Source organism: Pseudophryne corroboree, chromosome 1 (assembly GCF_028390025.1).
Source record: "Pseudophryne corroboree isolate aPseCor3 chromosome 1, aPseCor3.hap2, whole genome shotgun sequence".
NCBI classification, from domain to species: domain Eukaryota; kingdom Metazoa; phylum Chordata; class Amphibia; order Anura; family Myobatrachidae; genus Pseudophryne; species Pseudophryne corroboree.
The window spans coordinates 873,752,655-873,773,509 of record NC_086444.1 but is presented as its reverse complement, the minus strand read 5'-3'; the positions used below and the strand labels follow the sequence as shown (position 1 = coordinate 873,773,509).

General features: G+C 41.8%; 1 protein-coding gene across 1 annotated transcript in view; it reads left to right on the top strand.

Annotated features, from left to right (window-relative positions):
• Window positions 1–20,855, top strand: part of LOC134914642 (fibrillin-2-like) — a 253,243-nt gene that overhangs the window by 166,111 nt on the left and 66,277 nt on the right. The window contains exons 7-9 of the mRNA XM_063920063.1: window positions 460–657; window positions 9,530–9,655; window positions 11,610–11,735. Of these exons, the coding sequence (XP_063776133.1) occupies window positions 460–657; window positions 9,530–9,655; window positions 11,610–11,735 (450 nt within the window). The remainder of the gene's footprint in view (window positions 1–459; window positions 658–9,529; window positions 9,656–11,609; window positions 11,736–20,855) is intronic.

The following is a 20,855-nucleotide window of genomic DNA, read 5'->3' as shown; positions in this document are numbered from 1 at the left end:
CACAGTTTCTTAGATGTGTTATATTTGGGGAGGCAATATTAAAGCTTTTCTAGAGTCAATGGTAGACTTACTAAAGCGTCAATACAATGAAAAGTGTTAGTGTTGCTGACATCCACCAATCAGATTTCAGCTATCATTTTCTAGATTGTACTACAGTATATAAAAGATAGAATCTAATTGGTTGATATGGGCAACATCTTTAACTTTCAATTTTAGAATCTTTAGTTAACCTACCCCTGTGTCACGCTTCTCATGCCACACTAAAGGTCAGGATTTTGTAAGAATAATGTGGGGGGTTGCACTTGAGTTCAAGTTTTGCTGCTGTCACCTACTGCATCATTATGCCTCACAGTTTTTACAGCTGCGAGGGGATAAGTTACTATTTAATGAGGTGAATAGTTATGATTTTCTTTTCCTTGGCTTACCATAATAATATGTTTGTGTCTTGCCTTTCCTCAGATTACCGGACCGGACCATGCTTCACGCAAATAAGCAACCAGATGTGTCAGGGACAGCTTAGTGGTATTGTATGCACAAAGACCTTGTGCTGCGCCACCATTGGTCGTGCCTGGGGTCACCCCTGTGAAATGTGCCCTGCCCAACCACACCCATGTCGTAGAGGATTCATTCCAAATATCCGAACCGGAGCCTGTCAAGGTAAACAGCCCCCTACATACCTCTTTATTTTAGAATTCTTTCAGAATTATAACTGCACCTATTTATATTGGTACATTTTATCTACATTTTATATGTTTAAGTGTTCTCCACACAATGGGGCAGATGTATTAAGCCTGGAGAAGTGATAAAGCTGTGATAAAGAAGTGGTAAGTGGAAGGTGATAACTCACCAGCCAATCAGCTTCTAACTGACATTTTTCAAACCCTTAATGATTGGTTGGTGCATTATCTCTTTCCCCTTATCACTTCTTTATCACTTCTCCAGGCTTAAGACATCTGACCCAATGTTCTTAAGCATGCACTCAGTAACATTCATACATAGAGACAGATCATAATCATTTTAGAAACAGGTCCATTTATTTGGGTGGGGATCTGATTTTAAAATGGATGGCACACAAGTATTAGATGGGTTAATTGATATATTAATCTGAACAGAGCATCAGGGGAGTTCCAGATTCTTTTGTGAATTTAAGCAGATCCATGTGAAATTACAGACTTTTAGGATGTCTTGAAAAAATCTGTAGTTAATTGTCCTACTAATCAAGGTAAATTGAGTCTTGTTTAGAGTTCTCCCACCTACTGAGTGGCAGGAACTGGTCAATAATCACATGCTTGGAATGGATTTCTGACTCTGTGGGGCTGTACCTAGAAACTTTCAGTCTTACCAGTTAACCCATAGTCAGCTAGAGATTCCATTTTCTGCCTTTGTATAGCAGAAAAGCATACATTGAGGAGCAATTCAGACATGATAACTACAGTGCATCCAGAAAGTATTCACAGCGCTTCACCTTTTCCACATTTTGTTATGTTACAGCCTTATTAAAAAATGGAATAAATTCATTTTTTCCTTCAAAATTCTACACACAATACCCCATAATGACAACATGAAAAAAAGGGTTTTTTTGAGATTTTAGCAAATTTATTACAAATAAAAAACTAAGAAATCACACATATACATAAGTATTCACAGCCTTTGCTCAATACTTTGTTGATGCACCTTTGGCAGCAATTACAGCCTCAAGTCTTTTTGAATATGCTACCGCAAGCTTGGCACACGTATCTTTGGGCAGTTTTGCCCATTTCTCTTTGCAGCACCTCTCAAGCTCCATCAGGTTGGATGGGAAGCGTCGGTGCACAGCCATTTTCAGATCTCTCCAGAGATGTTCAATCGGATTCAAGTCTGGGCCACTCACGGACATTCACAGTGTTGTCCTGAAGCCACTCCTTTGATATCTTGGCTGTGTGCTTAGGGCTGTTGTCCTTCTGAAAGATGAACCGTTGCCCCAGTCAAGGTCAAGAGTGCTCTGGAGCAGGTTTTCATCCAGGATGTCTCTGTATATTGTTGCATTCATCTTTCCCTCTATCCTGACTAGTCTCCCAGTTCCTGCTGCTGAAAAACATCCCCACAGCATGATGCTGCCACCACCATGCTTCACTGTAGGGATGGTATTGGCCTGGTGATGAGCGGTGCCTGGTTTCCTTCAAACATGACGCCTGGCATTCCTGCCAAAGAGTTCAATCTTTGTCTCATCAGACCAGAGAATTTTGTTTCTCATGGTCTGAGAGTCCTTTGGGTACATTTTGGCAAACTCCAGGCGGGCTGCCATGTGCTTTTTTACTAAGGAGTGGCTTCCGTCTGGCCACTCTACCATACAGGCCTGATTGGTGGATTGCTGCAGAGATAGTTGTCCTTCTGGAAGGTTCTCCTCTCTCCACAGCGGAATGCTGTAGCTCTAACAGAGTGACTATCAGGTTCTTGGTCACCTCTCTGACTAGTGCCCTTCTCCCCCGATCGCTCAGTTTAGATGGCTGGCCAGCTCTACGAAGAGTCCTGGTGGTTCCGAACTTCTTCCATTTATGGATGATGGAGGCCACTGTGCTCTTTGGGACCTTCAAATCAGCAGATATTTTTCTGTACCCTTTCCCACATTTGTGCCTCAAGACAATCCTGGCTAGGAGGTCTACAGACAATTCCTTTGACTTCATGCTTGGTTTGTGCTCAGACATGCACTGTCAAGTGTGGGACCTTATATAGACAAGTGTGTGCCTTTCCAAATCATGTCCAATCAGTAGAATTTACCACAGGTGGACTCTAATTAAGCTGTAGGAACATCTCAAGGATGATCAGTGGAAACAGGATGCACCTGAGCTCAATTTTGAGCTTTATGGCAAAGGCTGTGAATACTTATGTACATGGGATTTCTTAGTTTTTTATTGTTAATAAATTTGCAAAAATCTCCAAAAAAAATTTTTTTTTACATTGTCATTATGGGGTATTGTGTTTAGAGTTTTGAGGGGGGAAAAATGTATATTTTCTGGATGCACTGTAGATACATTACAGAGTGAACAGTAATTTTTTGAATTAGAACAAGGGACAGTGACTGATAATACAAGCCCAGGCTGAACTAAGAGAGAACCAAGGGGTCTATTTACTAAGCCTTGGATGGAGATAACGTTTACGGAGAAAAAGTACCAGCCAATCAGCTCCTGTCAATTTTCAATCCCAGCCTGTGACATGGCAGTTAGGAATTGATTGGCTGGTCCACTTTATCTCCTTTCAAGGCTTAGTAAATAGACCCCTAAGTCTTGTTTTGAGTCACACTTTGCATCTGAATATGTTTGGTGTTTATTGAGTGCAGGCTGCGCTCATAAATGTGCCACTTTATATACCCTAACATAAAAGTGATATTGTATGTCACATGGGATTATTTAAATAAGGCTAAAGAGACTGGAGAGGGATATTTTGAGTGGTGATCACTTGGGGACCACACAGCATTTTTCTCACAAGATATGGTGGAAACCAGGCCTCACTGAAACGCTGTTGCAGGAAGATTATCTATGAATCAGTGATAACCCTTTTCTCTGGCTTATTTGCCACCGCTTCCTTTTATTGCACAAGAGGGCTACTGCAGAGAACTCAGTGAATTCTGTTGTGGTACCCTGTTTTCATTGTTCACCTCATCCCCTTATCCTGCTAAGAGGATTGGGGTGTATGCTCTATTTACCAAGCAGTGGAATGCTTCTGGCCACACACATATGCATATTGCCTGAACTCCTCACTGACAGAACCTGGCTGACATTGAGGGAGCTAAAACATAAAATTCTGAATAGGCCCCGCCACTGTTCTTTTAGGACAGATCATGGATGTTGGAAGTGTGACCCAGCATCACCTGCGTGTTTCATGACATTTGTTCTAGCTACACTGGTTGTAGTGACTAGAACATGTTACTTGCTTATTGAACAAGTTTATTTAGGGACATGTTTATCAAGCTCATTTTGACATTAAAACAATGGCTGTTTCTACATGTTTAAGTTAACATAGAAAAATAGAATTTGACAGCAGATAAGGACCGATTGGCCCATCTTGTTTGCCCTAAACACATGTACATACTCACACACTAGGGTTCATTTTGTTGGGAGCCAGTTAACCTACCAGTATATTTTTGGACTGTGAGAGAAAACCAGAGTACTTGGAGGAAACCCACGCAAGTATGTGAAGAATAAATATATTCCACAGTTAGGGCCGTGGTGGGAATCAAATCCATGGCCTCAGTGCTGTGAGGCAGTAATGATAATCATTACACCACACACGTACTAAATTAAGTGTCACACGTACTGAATTAAGTGTCACCAGTATGTAAAAACAGAGATATAAGAGATTGGCAGCCATCACAGGAGCTGTCCCCTTAGTTTTTTATGAGGACAGGGTTAAGGAGTAGTGTAACAAGCCCCAAAAAGCACCGGGTCCAAACCCAGAAGTAAAGTGGTTAAGTACTTTTTATTCATCACTGGGTTAGGCTCTTATTGGAGCCAAAGTCAAAATGCCTGAGACTCAGTACACCTCCCCCAAACCAAAATATAATTTTTTTATAAATATGACTCTCGGTAATAAACATGATATTAAAGTTGAGTCCTTTATCTCTACAGTGTACAGCTGTAAATATTTACTCTATTAGATAATGCACGACTGAAACAGTATGTAAAATATGTTCATATTTAATGTGAACCCAACATAGCTATCTGACTGATAATCTAAATAAGTCCCATATTGAAAGTCTGGAGAGAGGATTTTTGGCACATAATGAAAGAAACATAACTATAAATGCATAAATAGTTACTAATTAAATCTCACAATGATGTTCAATTTTCTAAACCTAAATGGGGGTTGATTTACCACGCGGTTGATAGAATACAAAATAGCGCAGTGAGGGCAGATTCAGACCATGTTATCTGTGTGTAGCAGCATAAAGCCTACAGAGCAGAACCATAAGAGTTTATGAAACCATAGCGGGAGAAACATGACTTTTGTGCTGCATGCTTGGACGGCAATGTGTTCTTTACCAGTTTGACTGCTTTGTTATTTTACTGATTTGCCTTTGTGAGCTCTTCATTATAATTGTGATAATAGATATTGGACCTTATTCAGCATCTGTTGCAGTTTTGAAATATTATCAAAACTGCAACTGCTAATGATCGCATGCAGGGGGCCGCCCAACACAAGGCAAGGCCGCCCAGAATGTTTAGTGCCACCCAACAATGCGGCTGCAATTCAATTGCGATCGCATCGCCAAAATCACAGGTTTGTGGAAGCCTCCCTGCATATGTAGGTGGACCACCACCATTTTTCCAGGATGTGATTGCATTGTGAAAGGCCTGGGGCACTAAAGAGCAGGGGGCCCCCATGGACTAAAAAAAAAATATATATATATATATATATATATATATCAAACAAATACTCTCCCTTTGCGCTAATTTGTAAAACCTGTCACCCTGAATAAATACGTACGTAAACTATTTGGTATAGGCAGCCTGATTCAACTAAGTCCCCTGTTAGAAGGAACTGGAAATAAGGAATATACAACAATAGAAGAATTGGCACCAGGGGGTCGCATCAACTCCCACTATTCCAACCCCTAATTGGTTAAGTTTAGCCAATTAGGGGTTGGAATAGTGGGAGTTGATGCGACCCCCTGGCGCCAATTCTTCTATTGTTGTATATATATATATATATATATATATATCTACATTGCTAAGAATCCCTCCTCCTTCAGTTCAGCGTGCGGCGCACCAATGACTGAGCCACAGGCTTGCTGAGCCGGACAGCAATTGGACAGCTGAGCCGTCGCTCAGCTGCCCTGACTACAGCTGTTAGAGCACTCTTCTTAGAGCTGTAGTCAGCGCAGCTGAGCGACGGCTCAGCTGTCCAATTACTGTCCGGCTCAGCAAGCCTGCGGCTCAGTCATTGGCGCGCCGCACGCTGAACTGAAGGAGGAGGAAGGACAGGGCAGCGGGGAGCCGGGGCTCGTGAGCACAGCAACGCAGATCGGATTGAAGAGAGATCTGATCTGTGGTGTGGCAGTGGGCCCTTTTGGTAAGGGGGGCCCGGGGTACGTATCCCCGGGACCCCCCCCCCTTAATCCAGCTCTGTGCATGCTCTGTGTGGCAGCAGCGCATGCACAGACACCCAAAAATCGCCTCTTTGCGATTTTCGGACGTCTGTGACCACTGCTGAATTAGGCCCATTATTAATAAGTGACCATCACTGTTACTGTTATATATTTCCCAAAAACAATGCACAGTTTTTATTACTGTAAATGAACCAATTTGGAATTATGATATCTGGATGATAGATCGGCAGTCAATAGGTCAACACCATATGGTTAACTTGCATTAAGTCGAGAGATACAAAAAGCAGACAGCTTCAAAATGTCGACTTGCAAATGGTTGACACAAGTTTTTTGGGTTTGTAACGTGTTTCTCAACTTTTGCATGATTTACTACCCACATGGACTACGATTTGTAATAGTAACCCGTGGCGAGCGCAGTGGGCCACCTTCCTCATAGCGTGGTGAGTGAAGCGAGGTCACTAGAGTACACGCTTCCACTGATTGTGGTCACATATGATGAAACATACAACACCCACAAAAACTAAAACTAATACCCTTATTTATCAATGATTGATAAATTTCACTGTGAGTGATAAATTGCGCCAGCCAATCCGCTCCTAGCTGTCATTTTTCAAACCCAGCCTGTGACATGGAAGTTAGGAGCTGATTGGCTGGTGCAATTTGTCACTCACAGTGAAATTTATCACTTATTGATAAAAAAGGGCATAAAAAATGGTGTCGACAATTGGCATGTCGACATTTTTGACCGTGTCATACTTTTGTACATATCGACCTTACCCACTGTCTACCTTTTTCCTGTCGATATTTTGTCCCTGACAACCTTTTGACCCTGTCAACATAATTCATGTCCTTATGACTGTCTACTAGATACTGTAGATCTTCTATGCCGCACCCTGGAATTATATACAGGATAATGTATTCCATGCTGCATTATTATGTATATTGCCTATAATGTGCAGTGTTTAGCTGTGGTTGCACCTCTGGTGTTACACGCTCACACTGCATACTCAGAGCCTTTGCAGTGCTTGTAAATCCATTGTGGTATTTGATGTATTCCAAATGTGTCCTGATTTTTGATGCAGAAACATTGTTGCAGAACCCTCTGTCTCATATGCCCCTTTATGTTTATGCTAAGCGGTCTTTTGCTGCCAATTTTTTTTTTTTTTTTTTTACAAGTTTACATATTTGCAATTTACGAATGGGCATACCAGTCAGAGAGGGTCAGACACGCTCTCAATCAGAATGGAAACAGCCAGTTGTTAACAATTATGTCTTCTGGCATTTGTGGAACTGGGATTTTTTTTTTCTTTTTAAATTCCTTGTAGTTTGATTTGGGAAGACAGAGAATTACAAAGTTATGTGGTTCAGTGACACACTTAAACATAGCAGCTATTAAGTTAGGCAAGGCAGAACAGTTTGCAATCTGAAAAAGCAAGCCGGGGCGAGCGTTCAGCCTTGCTCCATGAACTCACTGCACTAGAACAGTAAAACAAGCTCATAAATTTGTAGTCAAACTACAGTTACAGCTCTAATGTACATTGCCTTAGATGGGGGATATGCATATGGTTTCACAAGAGGCAAACCCAAACAGCATTAGTAAGGGTATTTCCACTAAAGAGGACCATTAAAGTAGTAGCTACAAATACAGCGCACATAAAACTACATTTTACAGTTGAATATAATGGGTTTGATTCGCAAATAATACAAACGGAACTCTGGACTCCCGATGAAAATGAAATGCAAATGGACGAAAAGATAACGAAGGGAATGCCAGTGCGACTATGTGCACATATAGTGCTGAGTTGCATGCATCTATGCGATTGCATCGTCATAATTATCATCAGCGCTTAAACCTACCACGTTTGGTTCAGGTGGAGTGGCATCCAGAATGCAAATACCCCAGTCGGAATTAGCAAGTAACACTGGCTGCGTGCCCGTGGCACACCTACAACTTGGTTCTCCTGTGTGCATTATTATTCGCATTATTGCCACTCAGTTGCCACCCAGAGAAACAGCTGAGATGCATATCACTCTGAATAGCATGTATAGTCATAAAGGCATGCACAGCGTAGGGAGATTACTAGGATGGGGCTTCACTTGAATTTATGAATCAGGCCTTACATTGGGTCCAAATGCAGCCCCCATCTAGACATTTTCCCATACTGTGCATGCCTTCATGAGTATACAGCACATGCTCATACATTTGGTCTGATATTTGCATGAGTGAGAGCCTTTTATGGGTTCTTCTAAGTACTTAACTTGCAAAACTCAAATTAGCAATTTTCAGAATTGAGCAATTTCTAAGTGCACTGACCTCATGTAAGTCAATGCTCCAGATATTGTACAAACCCACAGTACTTACCTATGAAAGGTCACTGTGTGATGGTTTGTGGGTCAGTTTTAGCATTTAACATTAAACATTAAGTAACTGCAAAAGATTGTATGGTTAGAGTTTTGTCTTGGTTTTTTTTAAGTACAGTAATACCATCCTAGTGGATAAATGTAAATTGAAATGAGTATTAAAGAAACGGTTGTTACAGCCAAACCCCTACTATTCTCTGCAATATCAATATTGCTATTTATTTATTTACCCCAGTATAATCACTTCCATGACAAAAAAAGGTCCTAAAAGAATGATGATCCCACATACAGTATGACAGAGAGCCTTGGGTGTCACAATCCCGTGATAATGTTCTATATAATGAGTGTACACAGCCTTAATTTTGTAAGGGAATGTTACAAACAGAGAAACCTTTGTACACTGCGCAGCCGAGATTTGGCGGAGGTTGTAATCCTCAGATTAATCCTGCCAGTGTTCTCCACATCTGGTTACATTCAGCAGTTCCAAATGCACTGGTCCTCAGATCCTGTGCAGAACCAAATTTAACAATAGCATCTTTGGAAGAACAACTCTAGTTACACTATTTCATTATTTTCTTTCACTATATTGCCTCTAACACAGTTACATTTTGGCTGCCTTGGAAGACTGCATCAAGCTTGTGTGTCCCTAGCTGAATAACTTGCTGCTCTTCTACAGCAAGTTTACAACAAGAAATTCCAAAGTCTGCTGCAGACAAACCAAAGCTGTTGTAAGCCTGAGCCTATATTTAACAGGCTTGTACTTATGACTTGATTCAGAATTTACTGTATGTACCAATATTTATGGTCTTCTGTGCTTATTCTCATTCTGCAAAATTGTTGTAATGATGTTATACCAAAAGTACATATCCCTTCTTCTATCCTATCTGGATGTTTGCTGATCCCTCCAATTCATACAATATTAATCATACTACTTGGTGATCTCAAGGTTATAATTGAATTCTCCTTTTATCATCACATCTCTGTCACTGTTATGTCATTGAATTTATTGAGATAATGAAGTCATGTAAACACTGACATTAAGCAATGATGACTAACTGTGGACATGTGTCAATTCTGTTGCAGATGTTGATGAATGTCAAGCTATACCTGGACTGTGCCATGGTGGCAATTGCATCAACACAGTGGGATCCTATGAGTGTAAATGTCCAGCTGGCCACAAACAGAGCGAGACCTCCCAGAAGTGTGAAGGTAACAGATTCTGATGGTTCTCCATGAACAGACCGCTAGTTGTCTACTTCTATTTTCACACTTTCTACATTAGTTTTGCACTCACACATTGTGAAGCAGTGTGATTTCTTGACTTTGTGCGTGTGAGGCAAGTATGCCAATTCTCCAAGGCTATAAACACAAATACAAATAAATACATGTTAGATGGATTACCGAGAACACCCACGGTCAGTGATGAAGTCATAGGCGCACACTCTGCAGCACTCATGACCTGCCTTAGAAGTTATTCCAGGCTTAATGTTTGTATTGAAGGGATTCTAAATGAGGAGAATGTGCCCTATATTTGACATCATGTCCTCAATATGAAAATCACCACATGTGCTATATCAAAGTCCCCCTATATGGATAACCATGCACCACTCTGGTACGCGAGAACATTAACCACCAGGGTGTGAAGGCGCCTGTGTTGCAGTTGTTCAGCTTGACTACAATCTATATCTGTGCAATGTCTTCCTATATGTGTGTGTCATTCCACAACTGGAGGCTCTGCACATTTTTCCATGGCGTAATGAAACCTTTAGTGCCAACTAACCGAACACATAACATATAACAGAATGAATTGACCGCCATCATCTGAGAACTGGGCATAGGTTATACATGTCATGGAATGCAAATATAAGATTACCGCACACAAGCGTAACTGACACCTTTGTGTAACAACCTGTCCCACCTTGAAGATCAATCTGTCTCAGGTAGCACTGCAAGTTTTCTCTCTCTTGTAAATCTCTGCTTCCTATCACTTTTTCTTACATTTTATTCTGGATGTTGAATATTGGACGTCATTTACTCAATGCAATAATTGTAATAATTTTTCAAGAATGATTGAGCCAATCAAGCTGGTCTCTAATAACAATGTCTATGCTTTTTACATAATCTGATTTATATGCAACAAGTGAAACCTTTTTATTTATCCTAACTATCTATCTGAACAACAGTCTGTATGCATGATGTTATCATCATAGAACTAATATATAGAAATATAAATCTACACATACAGATATATGTATATTATCGGTATAAGTGATTCTACTATTGTACATTTCAATCTATAGGTCTGTAATTCTCTAGGCTCTTAGCAAACTATAAAATGGAAGATGCCCAACTGATGTTTCTTTGTGACATCATATATCCTTAATCCATATTCGGTATGCAAAACTTGGCCTTCATTTTTTATTGATATATAGCAGAGGAAAAAGAAATCCTCTGGTTATAGTGAATTGACTTTTAATCATTATAACTTGCTGTATGTTATATACAGACCTTCCCTGTAGCAATTATCTATAGCATATGCAATATTTCCCTGTAGCATGTGTACTGGTTTATATTAAAGCCGCTGTTATTAGACCATACATAGATACACTACTGTACCTCAGATAGTTGCCAATTAGTTCTGTTTCCCAGTTTGTGATCTATATAACCATTGGTTCTGGCTACTGAGAACTGCTTTTCCCATTTGATGGGAAGAGACTATGTACGGCTTAATGACTTTGGCTGCTATTCAGAGCCAGGTTGATCTAGGAAACAGAAGGTGGTGTCCATACTAGACATCCATAAAACACGTCTGCCTCGCACATAAAGGTTTGTCTGAATGTCTGATCTCACTACTAACCCTTTTGCTGCCAATCGGAACTTACAAAGCGTGCCACTGCTTTCACTACACCTTGGCTTGCATCAGTATCCTAGTGCAAATGAAGAAACAAGTTGAATAGATCTTATTGCAGGAAACCTGTTCTGTAGTAATTCCCACAGGCTTTGAGAGAGAGAGTTATATACAGTATCTCAAAGAATAGGCTGGTCTGCTTTGTTCCAGGTTTCCACTTCATGATTCTGGCTATTGCAAGTGGATTCAATGTGCAACTATGTTTGTGTGTTATAAATAGGCATGCACTAGAATATATCAATTCTCTCTCTTCAGATATTGATGAATGCAGTACAATTCCTAACGTGTGTGATGGAGGGGAATGCACGAATACAGCTGGGAGCTACGTTTGCATATGTCCTAGAGGATTCACTTCAAGTATTGATGGATCTCGCTGCATTGGTAGGCTTTGTAGAAGAAGCAGACCGCCCTGCATTAAACCTTTATTTTCCAGGCAATTCAATTGGTTGTTCCCTCGTAGCTAATTTAAGCTGTGGTAGCCAAGATTTTTGTGTGTGTAATGGCCAAACTCTTGTGGTGAACAGTATTCAAAGCAAGTTTTGCTGGTTCAAACACCACACTGTTTCCCTATGATGAAGGTAGTCCACACAATGGGGCTAATTCAGACCTGATCACTGCTGTGCGTTTTTGCACAGCGGACGATCAGGTCTGAACTGCGCATGCGCTGATTGACAGGCAGAGGCGTTTGCTGGGTGAGAGGGGGTTGGCCGGCGGTGTCAGGCAGCCGTTTTGGGGGCACGGTCCGGGCAGTGCAGCAATGCCAGACATGCATGGCGGACTAGCCCTGTGCTGGGCGTCCCCCCGCATGTCTGTGAAAGTGATCGTAGATGTGCATCTACGATCAAGTCTGAATTACCCCCAATGATCAGTATGGGCAACGTTTATTATTCCAGATTCTAAATATCTTTTACTCCAGTCACTTAGCACTGCTAGTACAATTATTTCACTTATATTTCAGTTCAATGAAATGCTGGTATGAGGCATTACAAAAATGAAACATAAATCTATTGTTACTTTTCATTATAGTTTGAAGAAATCCTATAACGTTAAGTAACTACCATAGGATGCCAATACATATTTGGGTGCTCTTGTAAAAGGCAAAATTAGGTACAGTAGCACATCGTGCCTGATATAGAGGTGGACGCTAACCCTGCGCAATGCTGATCTGTACATAGCTGATATTATAGTTCTGCGCATGCATCTGAGTCGTACTGCGCATGTGTCCTGGTGTTTAACGCATGGAGATGCAGAACAAATTAGGAGGCAGGAAACGTGGATTTTAGTGGGCTTTCTTGTCAGTGATTGACAGTCTGCTGCCATTTGGGGGCAAGGAGACACCGCCGTTTCCCTAACTCCTTTTTGGGGAGGTGGCCAGGATCTCCATCGGAAGACGGAATGGATCAGTAGGTCGACCCTAAATAGGTTGACAGTCAATAGGCTGACCCAACAGTTGCATAGCCAGTACTTTGTTGGCCCCATAGCAACATTTTGAAAGGGCCCCTGTTGCAATGCTTTTAGAGAGACACCTCTTCATAACTGTTAATTTTATGCCCCATAATAGTGCCTATAGTAGTTCCTTATTTAATGCTATGCCCCATAGAAGTGTCCTATTTTTTTTTTTTATGAACCACAGTAGTACCCTAGTTCACATTATGGACCAGATGTGCTAAGCCTTGAAAAGTGATCAATTGCATGGTGATAAAGTACCAACCAACCAGCTCCTGTCATTTTTCAAACCAAGCCTGTAACATGACAGTTAGAAGCTGATTGGCTGGTACTTTATCACCGTGAAATTTAGTACTTTTCAAGGCTTAGTATATCCCACCTATGTCACGTTGTATTGGCTGCCAGTACACATTATGCCACACTGTACCCCCAATTCAAATTATGACACATAGTGACCCCAGTTCCTGTTGTGCCACATTACAGTTCCCCAGTTTATATTATGTAACATTATACCTTTCATACTACATTACAATGAGTAGGTCCTGGGGAATAATTAGCTAGAAGGTAAAAGATTGTAAGGGCCCCTAAGTTAACACCCAATGGTGAAAAATGTATATAACTCATGAAACTTTGACAGGGAAGGTGGGCCCCTCTTATCTCTGGGCCCCATAGCAGCTGCACTCACTGCACCTATGCCCTTGTGACCCCATATGGTCGACATGGAAAATATTGACAGGGTCAAAAGGTCAACAGGGTCATTTGGTTGACAAGTAAAAGGTAGACACTGGAAAAGGCTGACAGCTAGAAAAGGTCAACACGTGAAAAGGTTGTCGTTTTCTCCATCAAAGCACATGAAACTAGAGATGAGCGCCTGAAATTTTTCGGGTTTTGTGTTTTGGTTTTGGGTTCGGTTCCGCGGCCGTGTTTTGGGTTCGAACGCGTTTTGGCAAAACCTCACCGAATTTTTTTTGTCGGATCCGGGTGTGTTTTGGATTCGGGTGTTTTTTTCAAAAAACACTAAAAAACAGCTTAAATCATAGAATTTGGTGGTCATTTTGATCCCAAAGTATTATTAACCTCAAAAACCATAATTTACACTCATTTTCAGTCTATTCTGAATACCTCACACCTCACAATATTATTTTTAGTCCTAAAATTTGCACCGAGGTCGCTGTGTGAGTAAGATAAGCGACCCTAGTGGCCGACACAAACACCGGGCCCATCTAGGAGTGGCACTGCAGTGTCACGCAGGATGTCCCTTCCAAAAAACCCTCCCCAAACAGCACATGACGCAAAGAAAAAAAGAGGCGCAATGAGGTAGCTGTGTGAGTAAGATTAGCGACCCTAGTGGCCGACACAAACACCGGGCCCATCTAGGAGTGGCACTGCAGTGTCACGCAGGATGGCCCTTCCAAAAAACCCTCCCCAAACAGCACATGACGCAAAGAAAAAAAGAGGCGCAATGAGGTAGCTGTGTGAGTAAGATTAGCGACCCTAGTGGCCGACACAAACACCGGGCCCATCTAGGAGTGGCACTGCAGTGTCACGCAGGATGGCCCTTCCAAAAAACCCTCCCCAAACAGCACATGACGCAAAGAAAAAAAGAGGCGCAATGAGGTAGCTGTGTGAGTAAGATTAGCGACCCTAGTGGCCGACACAAACACCGGGCCCATCTAGGAGTGGCACTGCAGTGTCACGCAGGATGGCCCTTCCAAAAAACCCTCCCCAAACAGCACATGACGCAAAGAAAAAAAGAGGCGCAATGAGGTAGCTGTGTGAGTAAGATTAGCGACCCTAGTGGCCGAAACAAACACCGGGCCCATCTAGGAGTGGCACTGCAGTGTCACGCAGGATGTCCCTTCCAAAAAACCCTCCCCAAACAGCACATGACGCAAAGAAAAAAAGAGGCTTTTTACTGATATTTGGTGTTTTGGATTTGACATGCTCTGTACTATGACATTGGGCATCGGCCTTGGCAGACGACGTTGCTGGCATTTCATCGTCTCGGCCATGACTAGTGGCAGCAGCTTCAGCACGAGGTGGAAGTGGATCTTGATCTTTCCCTAATTTTGGAACCTCAACATTTTTGTTCTCCATATTTTAATAGGCACAACTAAAAGGCACCTCAGATAAACAATGGAGATGGATGGATTGGATACTAGTATACAATTATGGACGGGCTGCCGAGTGCCGACACAGAGGTAGCCACAGCCGTGAACTACCGCACTGTACTGTGTCTGCTGCTAATATATAGACTGGTTGATAAAGAGATAGTATACTCGTAACTAGTATGTATGTATAAAGAAAGAAAAAAAAAACACGGTTAGGTGGTATATACAATTATGGACGGGCTGCCGAGTGCCGACACAGAGGTAGCCACAGCCGTGAACTACCGCACTGTACTGTGTCTGCTGCTAATATATAGACTGGTTGATAAAGAGATAGTATACTCGTAACTAGTATGTATGTATAAAGAAAGAAAAAAAAACCACGGTTAGGTGGTATATACAATTATGGACGGGCTGCCGAGTGCCGACACAGAGGTAGCCACAGCCGTGAACTACCGCACTGTACTGTGTCTGCTGCTAATATATAGACTGGTTGATAAAGAGATAGTATACTCGTAACTAGTATGTATGTATAAAGAAAGAAAAAAAAACCACGGTTAGGTGGTATATACAATTATGGACGGGCTGCCGAGTGCCGACACAGAGGTAGCCACAGCCGTGAACTACCGCACTGTACTGTGTCTGCTGCTAATATATAGACTGGTTGATAAAGAGATAGTATACTCGTAACTAGTATGTATGTATAAAGAAAGAAAAAAAAACCACGGTTAGGTGGTATATACAATTATGGACGGGCTGCCGAGTGCCGACACAGAGGTAGCCACAGCCGTAAACTACCGCACTGTACTGTGTCTGCTGCTAATATATAGACTGGTTGATAAAGAGATAGTATACTCGTAACTAGTATGTATGTATAAAGAAAGAAAAAAAAACCACGGTTAGGTGGTATATACAATTATGGACGGGCTGCCGAGTGCCGACACAGAGGTAGCCACAGCCGTGAACTACCGCACTGTACTGTGTCTGCTGCTAATATATAGACTGGTTGATAAAGAGATAGTATACTCGTAACTAGTATGTATGTATAAAGAAAGAAAAAAAAACCACGGTTAGGTGGTATATACAATTATGGACGGGCTGCCGAGTGCCGACACAGAGGTAGCCACAGCCGTGAACTACCGCACTGTACTGTGTCTGCTGCTAATATATAGACTGGTTGATAAAGAGATAGTATACTCGTAACTAGTATGTATGTATAAAGAAAGAAAAAAAAACCACGGTTAGGTGGTATATACAATTATGGACGGGCTGCCGAGTGCCGACACAGAGGTAGCCACAGCCGTGAACTACCGCACTGTACTGTGTCTGCTGCTAATATAGACTGGTTGATAAAGAGATAGTATACTACTAATATTATATATACTGGTGGTCAGGTCACTGGTCACTAGTCACACTGGCAGTGGCACTCCTGCAGCAAAAGTGTGCACTGTTTAATTTTAATATAATATTATGTACTCCTGGCTCCTGCTATAACCTATAACTGGCACTGCAGTAGTGCTCCCCAGTCTCCCCCACAATTATAAGCTGTGTGAGCTGAGCAGTCAGACAGATATATAATATATATAGATGATGCAGCACACTGGCCTGAGCCTGAGCAGTGCACACAGATATGGTATGTGACTGACTGAGTCACTGTGTGTATCGCTTTTTTCAGGCAGAGAACGGATATATTAAATAAACTGCACTGTGTGTCTGGTGGTCACTCACTATATAATATATTATGTACTCCTGGCTCCTGCTATAACCTATAACTGGCACTGCAGTAGTGCTCCCCAGTCTCCCCCACAATTATAAGCTGTGTGAGCTGAGCAGTCAGACAGATATATATAATATTATATATAGATAATAGATGATGCAGCACACTGGCCTGAGCCTGAGCAGTGCACACAGATATGGTATGTGACTGAGGGGCAGATTTATTAAGCCTGGTGAAGTGATAAATTGCACGGTGATAAAGTACCAGCCAATCAGCTCCTAACTTCCATGTCACAGGCTGGGTTTGAAAAATGACAGTTGGGAGGTGATTGGCTGGTGCTTTATCACCTTCCACTTTATCACTTCACCAGGCTTAATAAATCTGCCCCTGAGTCACTGTGTGCTGTGTATCGCTTTTTTCAGGCAGAGAACGGATTATAAAGTAAACTGCACTGTCCTCACTAGTAAACTCTCTCCACTCAGTCTCTACACTTCTACAGTAACAGTACTCCTCCTAGTCAGCTCCAGTAAATCTCTCTCAGTCTCTTATAATCTAAATGGAGAGGACGCCAGCCACGTCCTCTCCCTATCAATCTCAATGCACGTGTGAAAATGGCGGCGACGCGCGGCTCCTTATATAGAATCCGAGTCTCGCGATAGAATCCGAGCCTCGCGAGAATCCGACAGCGTCATGATGACGTTCGGGCGCGCTCGGGTTAACCGAGCAAGGCGGGAAGATCCGAGTCGCTCGGACCCGTGAAAAAAAACATGAAGTTCTGGCGGGTTCGGATTCAGAGAAACCGAACCCGCTCATCTCTACATGAAACCCGTGTACCGCGTCCCTTTGCATGGATTGCTTTGCTCACTTTGCTTTGGGCAAGTCTACTATTCACAATCATAGTCCACATGGGTGGTAAAGTATGAAAAAGATGAAAAAAAATCTCCCAAAAACTTGTGTCAGCTATATGTGTGGCAATCATTGTCATGTCGACCATTTAAACATGTCAACATTTTGTTCCTGTAGACCATAATCACTGTTGACATTGTACATGTCAACCTATTGACCATGTCGACATAATGACTGCTGACCATATGGGGTTGACCTATTGACTGTCGACCTAATTAAGATCGACCTATCATCCGGATACCAACTGGATCGCTCATTGATGGCTGTAATGAATGCTTATATACTACATGCAGAGTACACATAAATATTATTGATATAATTGAAACTGTTACTGAACATGAGGTGTGCTTTGCAGAAGATGATATGAATGAGATGAGTGATGCGACACTGACCGGCAGTGGTAAGCGTACAGTGGTAAGCGCAGCAGAAATAAGTATTACTGCTGCCTCTGGGTTGCTTGCGGGTTGATCGCAGGTCTGTATAGCTCCGGCAATTTACCTGGGAGAACAGACTGCCTATTCTCAGTGACTATTCTCAGTGACTGATTAAAATATAATTAGTACATTTTTGTGCAAGTTTGAAACAATGAAAAAATTTTTTCCTGTTTCAATTATTTCCAATTATATTTAAAACACATGTCACTGCTCTGGCAGTTCCACAACACTCTAAGCGGCTGGGAAGAGGATTAATCTTGACCTTTACCCATAATAATTTATTATTAAAATACAAAAACTGAAGTATAATTCTTAATGCAGATTACTTTCTGCAGATGTGAGCACAAAGCTCCATGATGTCTGTTAAAACAAGGACAAGACCTCTGGGATGTGACCTCAGCGAGGTCAGAGTGTGGGAAAATAAAGAGTTACCCCTCACCTTATTATAAAGGTTTATTCCTTCCAAGTGGACATCACGGCTTTGTGATGTTAAGTTACTAATAATAATAATAAATATGGATAGAGAAGCAACAAATACAATGGAAAAAGAAAACTATTAATATACGCTCCAATAGGACTCAAAGCGCTGAATACAATTTTGTGATCACATTTTCTCTTGTAACCAATTTTCCCATACAGGTGTGGCCACGCTCATTGTGGCTTAGCCTTGGCAATAAGTGCATGCCGGGCACACCAAGTTTCACCCGCGCATGACCACGCCTAGCTGCTGCACTTAGCACTTTACACATTCTTAATAGGCGCGGACGTGACTAAGATGCATGCCAGGCGTGCATGCGGTAATGGCAAACAAGGCGCATTCACGCCTAGATGTAGCCACGATAAGTGTGGAAACATCGGAATGTAAGCCAGTTTTTGTCAACTAATTCCCCGAGTGCCCATTAGCTGATATGCTCATTGCTTAGGGGAGGATCTGTTGCTTTAGCCTATGAGCTAACAGACATCAAACCATGATAGAAGCATAGTGTGTATGAAATCTGTGTGATACCTGGCGGCAAAGGAAGCAGAGCAAAGCTTTTGTTTTTGTGAGTCAATGAGAAGACTTTTACACAGTCAGCTGGCTTTGAAAAATAATGCTATAATTTGGAACAAATATTCCCTGAATTTAATGGGTTGGGTACAAAATCCCGGCAGTTGGGATCTTGATGGCGGGATCCCTACGATGAGAATTCCAATAGATTGCAGTACGGATTTATCCCCTACCTCTAAGCCCAACACTAACCTCCCCGCAGGGATTCTGAATGTCAGTATTCTGAATGCCAGGATCCTGAGCACATCCCATTTAAATGAAACACAGTTTGGAGTGCAATTGGTTGATTACAGACTATATATATATATATATATATATATATATATATATATTTACAGTGTATATACTCTAAATTTCCAGAGTGACAGGCACTTATACATAGTTGTCCAGACAGCGCCTCCAAATAAATACAAAACAAAGGTTTTCTAAATCCATCACTATAAAGTGCATTCAGATATCAGAGCAGCAAACTGAGGACTGATGGTCACAATGTAATACTCAGCATAGTGTCAGGGTGGTCAGAGCAGTTAGTACATCATCCTTACAGACAGACAGACAGACAGACAGACAGACAGACAGACAGACAGACAGACAGACAGACAGACAGATAGATAGATAGATAGATAGATAGATAGATAGATAGATAGATAGATAGATAGATAGATAGATAATATTATGTCCATCCTTTTTCTACGTGGTTTTAGATTAAATGGACCCTAAAGTATTTTAGGGAAAAAGTAATATTTAAAAGCTTACCTATTTTCTTAACATGTAGTGTTATTAGCTATTCCTAAGGGATTGCGCTAACTAAAACTGGGTACACACTATACGTTTTGTTGTCCAATATATCATATAACGATATATCGTATACATCTGTCATTTCCAGACGTCATTTATTAACTCGTCCAATTGCATGTCCAATGAGATTATTCCATGGCTGACACGATGTTGTTGCATGCAGCATGTGATGATATACTTTATTGCGCCATCGTACAGCGGATTGTATAGTGTGTACAGCAGTGTGATGTATCATTACATCTTATCACTAGGTCTCAGTGTCAAAAAGAGTCTACCAGCTTAAGCTATATGTTTCTTCTTATAAGGTACAGAAATACTACACCTTTTTCACTCTAGGGGTGGGATGTACTAAGCATCTCATACGCGATGCAGTACATCACGCCAATTAATGCCTACATGGCATCGCATACAGGGCTACCATCAGAAATAGTGGTGCCTGGTACTGCCAAAATAGACAAGGCAGGGACCACCAACATTGTCACCCCCCTCCCACCAGTATGGATGCACATCTTGGGGGGGTGTCTAGCATGTGGGAAGCACCCACTCGCAGGAGCGTGACAGGTCAGCATTTTTTAAGAGCTGATCTGATACTACCCACTTGCTTTTTGCAGACAAATATTTTTTTTAATAATGGCCCAGATACTGCCCCGTTTTCTTTTTGGGCACAGATAACCAGCCCCACTTGCTGACTAGATAGCGCTGCCCAGATACTGCCCTACTTGCTGACTACACAGAAGGCTTAGTATCACTCAACACACAGCCACTGAAATGCAGGTAGTAGCCAGCCCACTCTCGACACTGTTAATCTACATCTGTCCCTGCCAGTAACAATGCGCCCTTCATTTACACTGGGGGAGAAACCCTACTCTGCCCTCCAGTCTGATGCCCCCTGGCACTGTGAGATGGTCAATAAGTTGCAATGCACTGATGTTTCTTTATGAAACGCCAGTACAGTCAACTTTCGGCTGAGACAACGCACAGGTACAAAAAGTCAACACAAAAAAGGTTGACACCACATTTTTTTTTAATAGTATCGTTTTCACC